General features: G+C 40.6%; 1 protein-coding gene across 3 annotated transcripts in view; it reads left to right on the top strand.

The window, feature by feature from the left end:
• Positions 1–18171, top strand: part of ZNF484 (zinc finger protein 484) — a 38027-nt gene that overhangs the window by 8185 nt on the left and 11671 nt on the right. For all 3 annotated transcript variants that reach the window (XM_081802682.1, XM_081802681.1, XM_081802683.1), the window contains 2 exons: positions 3557–3683; positions 3969–4061. In XM_081802682.1, coding sequence (XP_081658808.1) covers positions 3650–3683; positions 3969–4061 — 127 coding nt within the window. In that variant the 5' untranslated portion in view covers positions 3557–3649. The remainder of the gene's footprint in view (positions 1–3556; positions 3684–3968; positions 4062–18171) is intronic.

Raw genomic sequence — 18171 nt, 5'->3', positions numbered from 1 at the left:
GAGAGAGAGAGAGAGAGAGAGAGAGACAGTATATGAAGCATTGTAGAGGATCTGGGTGATGGTATCTTTCTCAACAGAGGATTCATCTCTCCCTTTGCACCTTTATGCAGTCAGGCACAGTGTTTGATCAAGGCTGAGTTGAAGCCCTAAGACTTAATCAACCTCTGGTTCACCCTGGCCATCCAGGATTTTCTGCTGAGAGCCCAGTTTGTCCTCTGTGGACCCTCCTCCTGGTAGATGCCCAACTCTGTTTTCTTCCCAGACTACTGAAATTTTGCTTTTCTTTTTCTTTTTTTTTAAGATTTTATTTATTTATTTGAGAGAGAGATTGAGATAGAGAGAGCATGAGAGTGGGGAGAGTCAGAGGGAGAAGCAGACTCCCCGCTGAGCAGGGAGCCCGATGTGGGACTCGATCCCAGGACTCCAGGATCATGACCTGAGCCAAAGGCAATCGCTTAACCAACTGAGCCACCCAGGTGCCCCTTGCTTTGCTTTTTCATACCCTATCTGGTTAAGTTTTTAGTCTTTTGCCCATATAGCCCTAGAATTTCGCAGATGTTCTGATGGGAAAACTGGCTGTGTGTTTGAGTCCTGGTTTCTCTGTCATCCAGCTATAGCCTTCTACTGGTTCAAAGCTGGATTCTACCTTTGCCAACACTTAGAATTGGTAAATACTTCCAGTGTAAAAGTAGCTACATACATCAGCTTAAATCTTCAATGTTCTCTCCAGAGTCTTAACCCTTAACAACTTTCCTGTACTTTGAAACAGATGATTTCAGTATTTCATATTGGCATTTATAGTTATTCTTGGAAGAAACACTGGACTGCCACAAGCTATTATATCCCATCTGGAAATGTCAGTGCCTCAAAAGAGTCCTTTTTGGGGCACCTGGGTGGCTCAGTCGTGAAGCATCTGCCTTCAGCTCAGGCCATGATCCCAGGGTCCTGGGATCGAGCCCCGCATCAGGCTCCTTGCTCCGCGGGAACCCTGCTTCTCCCTCTCGCACTCCCCCTGCTTGTGTTCCCTCTCTCACTGTGTCTCTCTCTGTCAAATAAATAAAATATTTTTAAAAAAAGAGTCCTTTCTACACCATATATTTCATGCATTTAAAGTATATATTCAACATAATAAAATTAAAAAATAAATAAAGTATACATTCATTGGTTTTTAGTATATTCACAGAGTTGTGTAACCAATATCAGTTTTAGAACATTTTCTTTAACCCTCTCCCTCCAAACTTACACCTTTTTGCTGTCACCCCCTAATCCTTCCATTCCTCCTAGCCCTAGGCAATTGGTTATCTTCTTTCTGTAACAATATAAGTTCTCCTGTTCTGAACATTTTATATTAATGGAATCATTCAATATCTGGCCTTCTGTGACTGACTTCTTTTACTTAGCATAATGTTTTCAAGATTCATCCACATTGTAGCATGTATCAGTACTTTATTCCTTTTTATGGCTGAATAACGTATTGTATGGATATAGCACATTTTTTAAACCATTATTAGTTCACAGACATTTAGGTTGTTTCTATTTTTGAATATTAGGAATAATGCTACTATAAACATTCATGTGCAATTTTTATGTGGACAAATGTTTTCATTTCTTTTGGGTATATACCTAGAAGTGGACCTCTTGGGTCATATTGTAACTCTATGTTTAACTTTTTGAGGAATTGCCACTGTTTCACAAAGTGGCTGTAACATTTTCACCATCACCACATGAGGATTCCAATTTTTCCACTTCCTCACTAATGTTTATTATTATCTTTTTTATTGAAGCCATCCTAGTGGGCATATTTCCCTGATAAATAATATTGGGCATCTGTTTTATTATAGTCATCTCAGTGAATTTTCAAGGGGTATTTTCTTTTCTTTTTAAAGATTTTATTTATTTATTTGAGAGAGAGCACGAGCAGGGTGAAGGGCAGAGAGAGAAGCAGACTCCCCTCTGAGCAGGGAGCCCGATGCAGGACTCGATCCTGGGACTCTGGGATCATGAGCCGAAGGCAGACGCCCAACTGACTGAGCCACCCAGGCGCCTGAAGGGGTATTTTCTATGTGACCTTATGACTAAAGATATTGAGGATCTTTTCATGTGCTTTTGGCCATTTGTTTATCTTTTTTTTTTTTGGTCATTTGTTTATCTTAGAAATGTATATTCAGATCCTTTACCCATTTTAATTGGATTATTATTTTTTATTCAGTTATAAGAGTTTTTTTTTTTTTAAGATCTTATTTATTTATTTGACAGAGAGAGACACAGCGAGAGAGGAAACACAAGCAGGGGGGAGTGGGAGAGGGAGAAGCAGGCTTCCCACCAAGCAGGGAGCCCAGTGCGGGGCTCAATCCCAGGACCCCGGGATCATGACCTGAGCCGAAGGCAGACGCTTAACGACTGAGCCATCCATGCGCCCGAGTTATAAGAGTTCTTTATGTAGTCTAGATACAAGTCCCTTATTGGACATATAATTTGCAAAAATTTTATCCCAGTTTTTGGGTTGTCTTTTCACTTTTTTTTTTTAAAGATTTTATTTATTTATTTGTCAGAGAGAGAGCAAGAGCGCATAAGCAGGGGGGGCAGTGAGCAGAGGGAGAAGCTGGCTCCTCACTGAGCAAGGAGCCCAATGTGGGACTTGATCATGACCTGAGCTAAAGACAGACGCTTAACCAACTGAGCCACCCAGGCTTCCCATCTTTTCACTTTTTTGATGATATCCTTCTAAGCACAATTAATTAAGTCCAGTTTATCTATTTTTTTTCTTTAGTTGCTTGTGCTTTTGATTTTATGTCTAAGGAATCATTGCCAAATCCAGTGTCACAAAGATTTACCTTTTAGTTAAATGTAAATTTGGCTAAATATAAGAACATTGGGCCTTTGATCCACTTTGAGCTAATTTTTTTATATGGTGTGAAGTAGGGGTTCAACTTCATCCCTTTACCTGTGGATATCTACTTGTCCCAGCACTATTTGTTGAAAAACTTTTTTTTCCATTTTAAGTTGTTTTGACACCTGTGTTGAATATTAATTGACTATAAACATGAGGGTTTATTTCTGGATTCTCAGTTACATTCCATTGACCTGTATGTCTCTCTTTATGCTAGCACCACACTGTTTTGGGGGGTAAAAAAGCCTTTTTTTAATCCTCTTTTTAAAAGAAAGAATGGACTTATTCAGTGGACTGGTAAGTGCAAAATGAATGGCAGAATATAGTTTATTTCTTACATGAAGTGTTAATAACATGGCATAGAAAAGAATGCACAAATCGTATGTTTACAGTTTTATGACTTAATCAGCTTATTTCTTTGAAACTAGTACACCAATAAAAACAAGACCGAAACTACTCAGAATATCATCAGTAGCATAGAAAGAATGGCATGATATTTTTAATAAGATTTATTTTTTCCTTCAAAATAATAATATAAGATATTGGTATTTAGTGAGAACCTTATATGTTGTAGCATATTAAAAATTATTAAAAGTAAGTTCCTGAATATCTTGTTCCCATTCTTTGATCCTCATCCTTCACATTGAATAAGAATGTGTTTTTCAGGGATCAGTGTCATTCAAGGATGTAACAGTAGACTTCAGCAGGGAGGAGTGGCAACAACTGGACCTTGCCCAGAAAAGCCTGTACAGAGATGTAATGCTGGAAAACTATTTCAACTTGATCTCAGTGGGTAAGTACAGCTCCACTGGGGGTAAGGCTGTACCTGTTGGAGTATATTTTCATTCTCAGTGGAATTTTTGAAATCTGTGGGATTTCTGAGGTATGTGGGAGTTCTAAAGACTGCAGGACATCTGAAGTGTATACTAGTTTTGTCCTTATTTTGTTCTATGTTATTAATTATCCCTTTGGGGTATAATGAATATACTTCTCTCTGCATGAACTTTTCTGGAAAGTAAATGGAATGCTTCATTGAATGGCCTCTGAAACCAAGTCTTCTATCATTTCCTGTTAATAGGGTGTCAAGTTCCCAAAGCAGAAGTCATCTTCAGTTTGGAGCAAGAAGAGCCATGTCTGCTGGATGGTGAAATCTCAAGCCACAGCTGTCTCGGTGAGTAGAGAACAAGGGCATGGGAGACAGCATGAGTGACCTGGAGTTGTACTGGCAGAGGCTGGCAGCTGTGAATGGCACTTCTGTAATACTCTGCACTTCTGGAACTGCATGGGTGGAGTTGGTATAGTCCCCTTGGACATCTGAAAGCCATCTCCACTTAAGGCCTCTTCCCGTATCAGAATCTTTGTCTTTGCTTGGGGCGCCTGGGTGGCTCAGGGGCACCTGGGTGGCTCAGTTGGTTAAGCAACTGCCTTCGGCTCAGTTCATGATCCTGGAGTCCCGGGATTGAGTCCCACATCGGGCTCCCTGCTCAGCGGGGAGTCTGCCTCTCCCTCTGACCCTCCCCCTTCTCATGTACACTCTCTCTTTCTCGCTCTCTCAAATAAATAAATAAATAAATCTTTAGAATCTTTGTCTTTGCTTGACTTTCTAGGTGGGAATGTGCTATGATTACTGGTACTTTGGATCTAGGATCCTGCTTTATGGTTTTTCTCCCTTTCTCTAACATTTTTATTCTTTTTATCTCCATCACATCAAGGTCTTAAATCCTTTTCTTACACATTCAGAAACTCATTGATTTACCTTTTTAAAAAATTACTGTGGGACACTTTCTTGAGGGTTTCTTTTCATTTTCTCTCTTTCCCCTTAGTGCTTCAGAATTGTCATTTAGAGATGGCCTTCCTTTATTATGTCCCATGCCTTTCCTCCAACCGTCAACTTTGAGGGTACCATCACTACATTTGGGGGACAGCTTTTTGCTGTATATGACAGAAGTAGTTATGTTTCCTGACATTTTCTTTTTACTTGGCTAGTGTAACACAACACTGACTTGATCTTTCTAACTAATTTACTTATTTTGACATTTTACAAAAAGTTTTTGTACTTTGTTTACAGGAAATTGAGTTAATTATATTCCTTAGTTGTTAATTAATATCATTATCAATATGTTTACCCTTCGCCCCAATTTTATTTTTTTAGATCTCTCTTTTAATTCTCACTCCTCATATTTATTTTTATCCTTAGAGTTAACTGCTCTAATGTAGTTGATATGTTTGCTATCTGTCCTTGAATTTATAGGGTATTTGTAAAATTTAAATTGTTGGTATTTTTAATTTGTAGAAATGGCATGGTGCTATATGTCCTATTCAGGTTCTTATTTTTTTCTATTAGCACTAAATTGGTTCATGTTGCAATGTGGTTTTCTAGAAAAGTTCATTGCTTCTACTGATGCATAGCATTCCATACTGTGGATATATACCACATTTTACTTGTCCAGCTTCCCACTACTACAATTAATAGTTCAGTAAATTTCTTCATGAACTATTCTTTGGGAATGAGAATTTCTTTGGGAAGAGTAATGGGATCATCTTATCATTAGGTTATAATATTCTGTTTGATGAAGTATGACCACATTATTTTCTACAATCCCAAGTGTACAAAGACATCAGTTTCTCTACAGCCCTGCCCCTATTTCTAATAATTTCTAATAATTTGGTCAATCCAATGGATTGTAATTTCTAATTACTACTTTAATTTGTGCTTCTCTAATAAAATATTTTGAACATCTCATCATGTATCTTGTAATAGATTCTGACTTTATTACTCTTCCCAGTTTTATTGAGAAATAACTGACATATATCACTATATAAATTTAAGGCATACAACATGATGGTTTGATATGTATATACTGTGAAATGATTACCACCATAGGTTCAGATAAAATCCATCTTCTCATATGGATACGATAAAAAAAAAAAAAGAAAGGGAAAATTGTTTTTCTTTGTGATGAGAACTCAGGATCTACTCTCTTAACAACTTTTCTATATACTGTACAGCAGTGTTAGCTCTAGTCACCATGCTGTGCTTCACATTCCAATACTTACAGCTGGAAGTTTGTGTCTTTTGACCACCTTCTTCTGGTTCCTCTCCCCGACCCTCTGCCTCTGGTAACCACAAGTCTGATCTCCTCTTCTATGAATTTGGTTTTTTTGGTTTTTTTTTTAGATTCCACATGTGAGATTATGTAGTATTTGTCTTTCTCTGACTTATCTCACTTAGAATTATGCTTTCAAGGTCCCATCCATGTTGTTGCAAATGGTAGGATTTCCTCATTTTTTTTATGGCTAAATAATATTCCATTGTATATATACACTACAACTTTATCCATTCATTCACTGATGGACACTTAGGTTGTTTGCATGTCTTGACTATTATAAATATTACTACAATGACTGGAGTTGCAGATATCTTTTCGAATTAGTGTTTTTGTTTGCTTTGGATATATTCCCAGAATTGCTGGATCATATGGTAGTTCTGTTTTTAATTTTGATGATCCTCTATACTGTTTTCCATAGTGGCTACTCCAGTTTACAGTCCCACCAAAGGTACACGAGGATTCCCTTTTCTCCACATCCATGCCAGCATTTGCTATCTCTTGTCTTTTTGATGATGGAAATTTCTAACAGGCATGAGGTGATGTCTCTTTGTGGTTTTGATTCACATTCCTCTGATGATGATTGAGCATCTTTTCATACACCAGTCAGCCTTTCATGTATCTACTTTGGAGAATATCCATTCAGGTCCTTTGCCCATTTATTTTCTGATTTAGATAATATTTATTTTTTTTAAGTTTGTATTTAAATTCCAATAGTTAACACATAGTGTCTTAGTAGTTTCAATATATTGATTCAACATTTACATACAACACCTGGTGCTCACCACAGGAGCACTCCTTAATCACCAGCACCTATTTCCCTGTCCCCTCACCCACCTCCCTTCTGGTAACCATCAGTGTGTTCTCTACAGTTTTTTGTTTTGTTTTGTTTTTTTAAGATTTTATTTATTTGAGGGGGGGGGCATGCATGAGAGAGCATGAGCAGGGGGGAGGGGGAAGGGGAGGGGTGGAAGGCGACAGAGACTCCCCGCTGAGCAGGGAGCCCGATGCAGGACTCAATCCCAGGACCCTGGGATCACAACCCAAGCTGAAGGCAGATGCTTAAACAACTGAGCCACCCAGGCACCCAGTGTGTTCTCTCTGTTTCTTGGTTTGCCTCTCTCTCTTTTTTTTCCCCCTTGGCTCATTTGTTTTTTAAATTCCACATATGAGTGAAATCATATGGTATTTGTCTTTCTCTGACTGACTTATTTCACTTAGCATAATACTCTCTAGCTCCATCCATGTCATTGCAAATGGTAAGATTTCATTCTTTTTATGGCTGAGTAATACTCCATTATATACACCCCATATCTTCTTTTTTTCTTTATCCATTCATCAGTCGATGGACATTTGGGCTTTTTCTATACTTTGGCTGTTGTTGATCATTTTTGTGTCCTTTGGGTAAATACCTAGTAGTGTAATTGCTGGATCATAGGGTAGTTCTATTTTCACAATTTTGAGGAACCTCCATACTGTTTTCCACAATGGCTACACCACTTTGCATTCCCACCAACAATGTAACAGGGTTACCTTTTCTCCACATCCTCGCCAACACCTGTTCTTCCTTGTGTTGTTGATTTTAGCTATTCGGACTGGTGTGAGGTATGGTATCTCATTGTAGGTTTGATTTGTATTTCCCTGATAATGAGTGATGTTGAGCATATTTTCATGTGTCTATTAGCCATCTATAATTCTTCTTTGGAAAAATGTCTATTCATGTCTTCTGCCCATTTTTTTCCCCACTGGATTATTTGGTTTTTGGGTGTTAAGTTTTATAAGTTCTTTATATATTTTGGATACTAACCCTTTATCAGTTACGTCAATTGTAAATATCTTCTCCCATTCCATAGGTTCCCTTTTAGTTTTGTTGATTGTTTCCTACACTGTGCAGAAGCTTTTCATTTTGATTAAGTCCCAATAGTTTATTTTGCTTTTGTTTCCCTTGCCTCAAGAAACATATCTAGTAAGAAATTGTTATGGCCTATGTCAAAGAGGTAGGATTTTTATGGTTTCCTGTCTCACATTTAGCTCTTTAATCCATTTTGAATTTATTTTTATGTATGGTGTAAGTGGTCCAGTTTCATTCTTTTGCATGTTGCTGTCCAGTTTACCCAACCCCATTTGTTGAAGAGACTTTTTTCCATTGGATATTCTTTTCTGCTTTGTCAAAGATTAATTAACCATATATTTGTGGGTTCATTCCTGGGTTTTCTCTTCTATTCCATTGATCTGTGTGTCTGTTTCTGTGCCAGTACAATACTGTCTTGATCACTACAGCTTTATAATATTACTTGAAGTCCAGAATTGTGATGACTTTAGCTTTGCTTTGCTTTTTCAAGATTGCTTTGGCTATTCAGGGTCTTTTGTAGGTTCATACAAATTTTAGGATTGTTCTAGCTCTGTGAAAAATGCTGTTGGTATTTTGATAGGGATTGCATTAAATGTGTAGATTGTTTTGTATAGTATAGACATCTTAACAGTATTTGTTTTTCCAGTCCATGATCATGGAATGTCTTTCCATTTCTTGGTGTCATCTTCAATTTTTTCATCAGCGTTTTATAGTTTTCAGAGTACAGATCTTTTACCTCTTTGATTAGGTTTATTCCTAGGTATCTTATTATTTGGGGTATAATTGTAAATGGGATCGATTCCTTGATTCTCTTTCTGCTGATTTATTATGGGTGTATAGAAATGCAACAGATTTCTGTATGTTGATTTTGTATCCTGTGACGTTACTAAATGCACGTATCAGTTCTAGCAATTTTGGGTGGAGTCTTTTAGGTTTTCTATGTAGAGTATCATGTCATCTACAAATTGTGAAAATTTGACTTCTTCCTTGCCAATATGGATGCCTTTTATTTCTTCTTGTTGTCTGATTGCTGTGGCTAGGACTTCCAGTGCTATGTTAGATAACAGTGGTGAGAGTGGACATCCCTGTCTTGTTCCTGACCATAGAGAAAAAGCTCTCCGTTGTTCCCCACTGATGATGCTATTAGCTGTGGGTTCTTCATATATAGCCTTTATTATGTTAAGGTATGTTCCCTTTATCCCTACTTTGTTGAGGGTTTTTATCATGAATGGTTTTATTGAGAATTTTTGCATCCATGTTCATCAGGGATGTTGGCCTATAGTTCTCTTCTTAATGGAGTCTTTGTCTGGTTTTGGTATCAGGGTAATGCTGGCCTCATAGAATGAATTTGGAAGTTTTCCTTCCTTTTCTATTTTTTGGAATAGTTTGGGAAGAATAGGTATTAACTCTTCTTTAAATGGTAGAATTCACCTGTGAAGCTACCTGGTCCTGGACTTTTGCCTGTTGGGAGATTTTTGACTACTGATTCAATTTCTTTCCTGGTTATCAGTCTGTTCAAATTTTCTATTTCTTCCTGTTTCAGTTTTTGTAGTTTATATGTGTCTAGGAATTTATCTATTTCTTCCAGGTTGTCCAATTTGTTGGCATATAGTTTTTCATGATATTCTCTTAAAATTGTTTGTATTTCCATGCTATTGGAGAACCAGCTCTTGGTTTCATTGATCTGTTCTATTTTTGTAGTTTCTACATCATTTAATTCTGCTCTAATCTTTTTTTTTTTAAAGATTTTATTTTATTTTATTTTGACAGAGAGAGACCCAGCGAGAGAGGGAGCACAAACAGGGGGAGTGGGAGAGGGAGAAGCAGGCTTCCCGTGGAGCAGGGAGCCCGATGCGGGGCTTGATCCCAGGACCCTGGGACCATGACCTGAGCTGAAGGCAGACGCTTAACGACTGAGCCACGCAGGCGCCCCTGCTCTAATCTTTATTATCTCCCTTCTTCTGCCGGCTTTAGGCTTTGTTTGTTCTTTTTCTGGCTTCTTTAGGTGTAAGGTTACTTTGTTTATTTGAGATTTTTCTTGCTTCTTGAGGTAGTCATGTATTCTATTTGTGTGTGTGTGTTGTTCATTTTATTTATTTATTTTTTTGATGTCAGTTAGCCACTGTATAGTACATCATTAGTTTTTGATGTAGTGTTCAGTGACTCATTAGTTGCATACAACACCCAGTGCTCATCACAACACGTGCCCTCCTCCATCACCCATCTACCCCATCCCCCCACCCCCCTCCCCTCTGAAAGGACTATGGATCCTGTATTCTATATACTTCCCTTTTAGGGCTGCTTTTGCTGCATCCCAAAGGTTTTGGTCTGTTATGTTTTCATTTTCATTTGTTTCCATGTATTTTTAAATTTCTTCTTTGACAATTTGGCTTTCCCCCAGCCCCTGGAGCCGTCTGCACAGCCCTGGCTGGGGGAGGGGGCTGGCCAGGCCCTGGTGGGCAGGGGAGCAACAGCAGCACACCCCACACACCTCCCCGGGGCCACGGGGACTGCGGATGGAGCAGGGCCTGGGGGGAGGGGCCACATGCTTATGCAGACATGGGGGGGTTAGAGGTTAGTGACGGCCCCCACAGCACACGTTCCACATGTTAAGGCATCATGGTTGGCCAGTTACTGACAGCAATGGATGAACTGACCGGTGACAGGTGAAAGCAAGAGGGTGGCTGGCCCCCAAGAGGCCTCAAATCATGCACCCCACCCCACCCCCACCCCAGAAGAGAAAGAATAGGACTCAGGGCAACTGCAAAGGCCCACAGGGACCTGAGCACCCCATGAGATTCCCTTGGAAAAGCCAGGGCCTCAGGTTGGGTTAGGATGGGTGGGGGAACCCAAAGGGGTACGGAAGGGGAGGTGGAGGCCTGGCCTGGAGGCTCCCTCCCCCTTCTGCCCCCCCGCCCCTCCCCCGCAGCCAGAAGCAGCTAGGCGAGACCACCGAGGAGGCTGGGGCCTGTGGGGCGGGACCAGGAGGGATGGATAGGGTCGCCCGGGGGGGGGGGGGCAGACCGGTCAGCACTTTGGTAAGGGGTTGGGATGGGGTGGGGGTGGTAGGGGCGGGGCACGTCATACAGGTCTATCTGTCTATCCAAAGGCCTGCCGGTCTCCCGGGTCAGGACTCAGTCCTTCCATTCCTTTTTGATGGTAAGGTGCCTCCATTCCCATCTGGGAGGCCAGGTGTCCTCACGCCTCTGCCTTTTTTGTCCCAGTGGGCAGTGCCGGAGCCCACGGCCCCAGCAGACAGCCCTCGGCGGACAAAGCCAGCAGCCAAGCCTTACTTGTTCCACCTGGGCCTGCCAGCATGTTGTGTGCCTGGCCTGTCAGTATTTATTGCCAACCTAAGTGCTGTCCTCTGGTCCCCCTGGCCTGGTGCCACCATCCCCAGCTGGTCCTCCCCAGACCTAGCCAGGACAACTGTGGGACCAAGCGGGGCACAGTTGGAGCCCTCCCCCGTGCCTCCCCTCCCCTTGCCTCCCCTGTTAGTCCTGGGCCTAGAATGTTCAGGAGCCTGACCCTGCTTCTCCTTTTCTGACCGGGAAATAAACTCCCCCAAAGGGGAAAAAACAATTTCTTCTTTGATTTCCTGATTGACCCATTCATTGTTTAGTAGCATGTTGTTTAACCTCCACGTATTTGTGGTTTTTTCAATTTTTTTCTTGTGGTTGACTTCAAGTTTCATAGCGTTGTGGTCTGAAAATACGCATGGTATGATCTCAGTGTTTGTACTTGCAGCCTGCTTTGCAACCTGATATGTGATCTGTTCTGGAGAATGTCCCATATATACTTGAAAAGAATGTATTTTGCTGCTTTAGGATGAAATGTTCTTTTTTTTTTTTTTTTTAACAATTACTGCTTTTTTTTTTTTTTTTAAAGATTTATTTATTTGACAGAGAGAGAGTGAGAGCAGGAACACAAGCAGGGGGAGTGGGAGAGGGAGAAGCAGGCCTCCCGCACAGCAGGGAGCCCGATGCGGGGCTCAATCCCAGGATCCTGGGACCATGACCTGAGCTGAAGGCAGACGCTTAACGACTGAGCCACCCAGGCGCCCCAGGATGAAATGTTCTAAATATATCTCTTAAGTCCATCTGGTCCAGTATGTCATTCATTTCCTTGTTTATTTTCTGCAGAGATGATCTATCCATTGATGTAAGTGGGGTGTTAAAGTCCCCTACTATTATTGTATTATTATCAGTGAGTTTCTTTATGTTTGTTATTAATTGATTTATATATTTGGGTGCTCCCAAGTTGGGGGCATAAATATTTACAAGTTAGATCTCAATGGATAGACCTCTTAATTATGATATAGTGCCCTTCTTCTTCATCTCTTGTTACAGTCTTTGGTTTATATTTTATTTTATTTTTTAGCGGGGTGAGGATGGGCAGAGGGAGAGAGAGAGAGAATCCTAAGCAGGCTCCATGTCCAGCATGTGAGCCCGAGAGACAGTTCAGTCTTAAAACCCTGAGATCATGACTTGAGCTGAAATCAGGAGTTAGACACGTTAACTGACTGAGCCACCCAGGTTTATTGGTCTTTGGTTTATTTTATTTATTTTTTTTAAAGATTTTATTTATTTATTTGACAGAGAGAGACACAGCGAGAGAGGGAACACAAGCAGGGGGAGTGGGAGAGGGAGAAGCAGGCTTCCCGCTGAGCAGGGAGCCCGAAGCGGGGCTCGATCCCAGGACCCTGGGATCATGATGTGAGCCGAAGGCAGACACTTAACGACTGAGCCACCCAGGCACCCCCTCTAGTCTTTGGTTTAAAATCTAGTTTTTCTAATACAAGTACCATTACTCTGGCTTTCTTTTGACATCCATTCACATGATAAATGGTTCTCCATCCCCTCACTTTCAATCTGCAGGTGTCTTTAGGTCTAAAATGAGTCTCTTGTAAGCAACATATGGATGGGTCTTGTTTTTTGTTTTTGTTTTTGTTTTTATCCATTCTGACACCCTGTGTCTTCTGGTTGGAGCGTTTAGTCCACTTACATTCAGAGTGATTATTGATAGATATGTAGTGCCATTTTATTACTTGTTTTGTTGTTATTTCTGGAGATTTTCTCTGTTCCTTTCTAGTCTTTGTCACTTTTGGTCTCTTCTTTCCACTCGGAGTCCCCTTTAATATTTCTTGCAGGGCTGGTTTCATGGTCACAAACTCCTTCAGTTTTTGTTTGTCTAGGAAACTATTTCTCCTTCTATTCTGAATGATAGCCTTGCTAGATAGAGAATTCTTGTTCTTTGCCCATTTTTTAATTGGGTTATTTGGTTTTTTGCTCTTTAGTTATATGAGGTTTTTTTTTTTTTTTTTTAAAGATTTTATTTATATATTTGACAGAGAGAGACACAGTGAGAGAGGGAACGCAAGCAGGGGGAGTGGGAGAGGGAGAAGCAGGCTTCCCGCGGAGCAGGGAGCCCGATGCGGGGCTCGATCCCAGGACCCTGGGATCATGACCTGAGCCGAAGGCAGGTGCTTAACGACTGAGCCACCCAGGCGCCCCTATGAGGTTTTTTTTATATATATTTTGGATATTAACTTCTTATCAGATACATGGTTTGTAAATATCTTCCTCCATTCCGTATGTTTTCCTTTCATTTTGTTGTTCGTTTCTTTCACTCTTGCAGAAGCTTTTTAGTTTCATATAGTTCCGCTTGTTGATTTTGGTTTTGTGGCTTGTGCTTTAGGTGTCACATCTGACTTCATTTTTGATGTTTGACACCCTCTAAGCCTCACCCCTCTCTCCTTGCTGTCAGTCCCACATCTGGGCGAACTGATAAGAAAGCCAGGTGCTCCCTCCCATGGTGCTGGTGGGAAGCTGCACAGGAGCAGTCAGCCTGGCCCCACCGCCCAACCACCATAAAAAAACAATCCATCTCCTTTTCTTGCTCTCTCAAGCCACTTTGAACCTGCTTCGGAGCTCTCTGTTGGAAGTTTCATTGCTGAGTAATGAACTTTTTCATACCTTATTGGTGTGACTCTGACATCTGAACCAAATTTGGGGTGGGGGTCCATTCTTCCTCTACAGACGACTTAACGGTTGGTTCAGTGGCAGGATGTCTAGATGATCCCTACCACCACAGGGGTCTTTTTCTTCTCTTGCCATCAGGCTCTCCTGCCTGCTGGCAACTACATACTTTGAGCTGCGCTGCTTTATGTTACATTTGCTGAGTCCTGTAAGCCTCTGTCATATATGTAACCAACCCAGATTGAAAGTTAAAACTGGCATTTAGGGACGGATGTGTGTCTCAGATTGATCCAAGTGTCTCAATTCCGGCATAAGTTGTGACCAATATTAGGCTTGGCTCAGGGAAACGAATTTTATGCTGTCCCCGTTAGTTGTGTGTCTCAAGCAGGCTTTGGCTGTTGTATAGACTACTCAAGGTAGCGACTGATACTTCTGCATATAAGGGCCCATCGGGTGGCCAGTTGTGTGAAGGAAGAGCTGGGACAGTGCAGCATGTAAAAGCAGATGGCTCCCCTTTCAAAATTTTGTCATGTTCTGTTGTGGTTTTTGACTTTCCCTGTGACTCATCTTTTCAAATACTTCTTTCTGTCCTTTCTAATAACTTTTGTCTTCTAGAAAATACCATTTAGATGCCTTCCTCTTCTTACTTTCCAGTGTTATTACTCAATAACTGTCTATATTTTCTCATGCCTTTAGGTTACTCTAACCCTATTTGGATGTGCTAATCCCTCCCCCCGCTTTTTTTTTTTTTTTTTACTAATAGATTACATTGCTTAAAACACCATGTTTAGGTCGCCTGGGTGGCTCAGATGGTTAAGCGTCTGCCTTCGGCTCAGGTCATGATCTCAGGGTCCTGGGATCGAGCCCCGCATCGGGCTCCCTGCTCCTTGGGAGCCTGCTTCTCCCTCTCCTGCTCCCCCTGCTTGTGTTCCCTCTCTCGCTGTGTCTGTCTCTGTCAAATAAATAAAATCTTTTAAAAAAATAAAAGTATTGGGGCGCCTGGGTGGCTCAGATGGTTAAGCGACTGCCTTCGGCTCAGGTCATGGTCCCAGGGTCCTGGGATCGAGTCCCGCATCAGGCTCCCTGCTCCTTGGGAGCCTGCTTCTCCCTCTGCCTCTCTCGCTCTGTCTCTCATGAATAAAAAAAAAAAAAAAAAAACTTTAAAAAAACAAAAAAAAACACCATGTTTATAGCTATATGGAACCAAACGAAAGTACTGCCTGTTACCCAACACGTGAAAAATTGTTCTCAGTGGGTTTGTAAACTAAAGAAAGAATATGCCTCATATTTGCAGTTCACATTGTCTCTGTTTAGTGTCCATAATTATGTTTACTTTGCTTTAATGTTTTTTAATGATTCCCCTACATCTGACCATTTAATTATTTTGGGATCTGTCTGGTTATTCATATACTTACTCTTTGTGCTTAGGCTTCACTTACCTCTTGAGTGGACCTGACCATTATATACATAGGCACACATGGCTTTTTCCTTCTCTAATTCAACGGTCCACAGAAACTCAGTCAAAACTACATTAAATTATGTGATAACTGAGTCTTCTGCCCCTGTTTTTTTAATTAATGTTTCTGTAGAGAATATTTAGCAAAATTAAATTCTTGAGTTTATGTGATAGGCAGAGGTTATTTTTCTCTTTCAGAGGGATTAAAAAATTTTTTTCTGCTAGGAGCAACTCAAAGGGCCAATAATTGTAATTGGAAAGGGAAAAGAACTGCATGAAATGTTTAAAATGTTAGTCTTTGTGCATTAAGCATTGTTTACGGTGCACATCTGTGCCAATTGAATATGAGTGACTCAGAATATCTGGTCTTTGTTGTTATTTTAAGTTAAAGAAAAGAGAGACCCCTAGATGATCTGTGAAAGAACAATGAATTTTGAAAGGTACAGAGGATCAGAAAAAAAAGCTGAGTGGGGAAAAGAATATAGTTGACCCATGGACAATGTGGGGGTCTGGGGCGCCAACCCCTCATGCAATCATGAATCCACATATAACTTTGACTATCCCAAAACCTAACTACTAACAGCCTGCTGTTGACCAGAAGCCTTATCGAGAACATAAGCAGTCATTTAACACATATTTTGTATGTTAGATACATTACATGCAATATTCTTATGACTAAGCTAGAGAAAAGAAAACGTCATTAAGAAAATCATACAGAAAATAAATTTACAGTACTATACTGTGTTTATTGAAAAAAATCCACATATAAGTGGACACATGCAGTGCAAACCTGTGTTGTTCAAGGGTCAACTGTATATGTGTGGATTTAGTAGTAAAAGAGACTTTAGTGACTAGTGGAAAGATAGCTTGCATATACACATTTTATTGGCCTGAAATTATGACCCTGTATTTTACTGAATGAGCAGTTGAGTCAGTGGTGACAGGAATTGCATATAAATAAACTTTTTAGCACAGGAGCAGATTTTTACACTGAACACTGTTGGTAGTAATATAAATGTTGTCAGATGTAACAATGGGTTTGTAAGCTAAAGAAAGTGAAAGATTGCAAAATGTCAAAATCCATGTTTAGGAATCCAGTATTAGATGTTCTCAGGATTAATAGAAGCTGTTAATGTGTGTGAGTAAAAAAAATATGTCTGCGAGCATGACAAGGCCCTGGAGGCAAAATGAAATGGATATTAGGTTAGACTGTGTCTATATTCAAGAATTCTAGTAGAATAAGGTAATAGTATCTATTTTTATGTAAATATTTACTGAGAATCTACTATGTTTTATGTGCTCTTCCAGAATTTGGAATATTAATGATCTTATTCTGGGCAAGAATGGTGTATTGGGGAAAGCAAGCTCCTGTCACTAAGAGAACCCAAGAAACAGTGACTCAGAGAACATAAACATTGACCCTGCATCACATGACAGTTCCCAAGTCATTGCACGGCCATCCCCGAGAGCAGAGGTTGGCAAACATTTTCTGTAAAGGCCCAGAAGTCATTATTTTAGGCTTTGTGAGCCATATGATTGCTGTCATTACTACTCAATTTTGCTGTTTTAGCCCCAAGGAGCTAGAGGTACTACATCAATGAATGAGTGTATCTCTGTTCCAGTAAAAACTTTATGCACACAGAAATTTGAATCTCATATGTTTTTCATGTGTCATGTAATTATTCTTCTGATTTTTTTTTTTTTTCCTGACCATTCAAAAATGTAAAATCCATTTCTAGCTTTTGGGTGGAGGCCTGGATTTAGTCTGAGGGCCATAGTTTTCCGACCTGTGCCTAGGGCATTACCAGCCACAGAGCTGGATGCCACTAGTCTGGAATACAGTCAATGGAAAGAGAAGAGGGTTGTGGAGACATGCCTACATTCTTAAGACATGGGCTTTGTCACACAACATAATTTTTACTCCCATTTGACTGGTAAGAACTGAATTACTTGGCTTCACCTCACCATAAATGAGGCTTGTTTGGGGGCAGCCGTGAACTTGGCTACCAGCTTCATACTGCTGAAAGGAGAGGAGAAGTTCTGATGGAAGGCTCTCAGGCCCTGCTTCAGACAGCTGCTCCTTTCTCCTGTTATATGCCTCCTGTTGAGTGCATATATCTCTGCACCCCAAACCAGAATAAAGAATTGAATCATAGACATTTTTTGCCACTTGGCTAAGTCAGAAGCTACAGTAGTTTTACTCTAGGGGCACCTGGGTGGTTCAGTTGGTTAAGCGTCTGACTCTTGATTTCAGCTCAGGTCATGATCTGGCATCATGAAATTGAGTCCCGCTTCAGGCTCTGTGCTCAGCATGGAGTCTGCTTGTCCCTCTCCCTCCCCTTCTGTTCCTCCCTCCACCCCTGCTCACGTGTGTGCTCTCTCTTTCTCTCTCTCTCAAATAAATAAATCTTAAAAAAAAATAGTTTTACTCTACATAAATACATTGGTATTTAGGGCAGAGTGATTAATAGGGAAAGAGAAAGTAGATTAGTGGATGAAGGATTAACAAGAATAATAAGGATAACAAGGATATAGACTCAAATACTTCTTTTAAGCCACACAGTTTGTCACTTTGTTCCTCTGACAGCTTACTAGGTAGTTCTGCTACACGCGTAGAGCTGATGTGGCTTCACTTTGAATCTCCTCTTCTCCAATTAACAAACATTTGGTTTGGGCAAATACCTTACTCTTCTTTTTTTTTTTTTTTTTTGAGGTTTTATTTATTTATTTGACAGAGAGAGAGACAGTGAGAGAGGGAACACAAGCAGGGGGAGTGGGAGAGGGAGAAGCAGGCTTCCCGCTGAGCAGGGAGCCCGATGCGGGGCTCGATTCCAGGACCCTGGGATCATGACCTGAGCCGAAGGCAGATGCTTAACAACTGAGCCACC

This window comes from Leptonychotes weddellii, chromosome 14, assembly GCF_054177405.1.
Source record: "Leptonychotes weddellii isolate Sample4059 chromosome 14, ASM5417740v2, whole genome shotgun sequence".
Lineage (NCBI taxonomy): Eukaryota > Metazoa > Chordata > Mammalia > Carnivora > Phocidae > Leptonychotes > Leptonychotes weddellii.
This window is presented reverse-complemented; position numbering and strand designations above follow the sequence as displayed.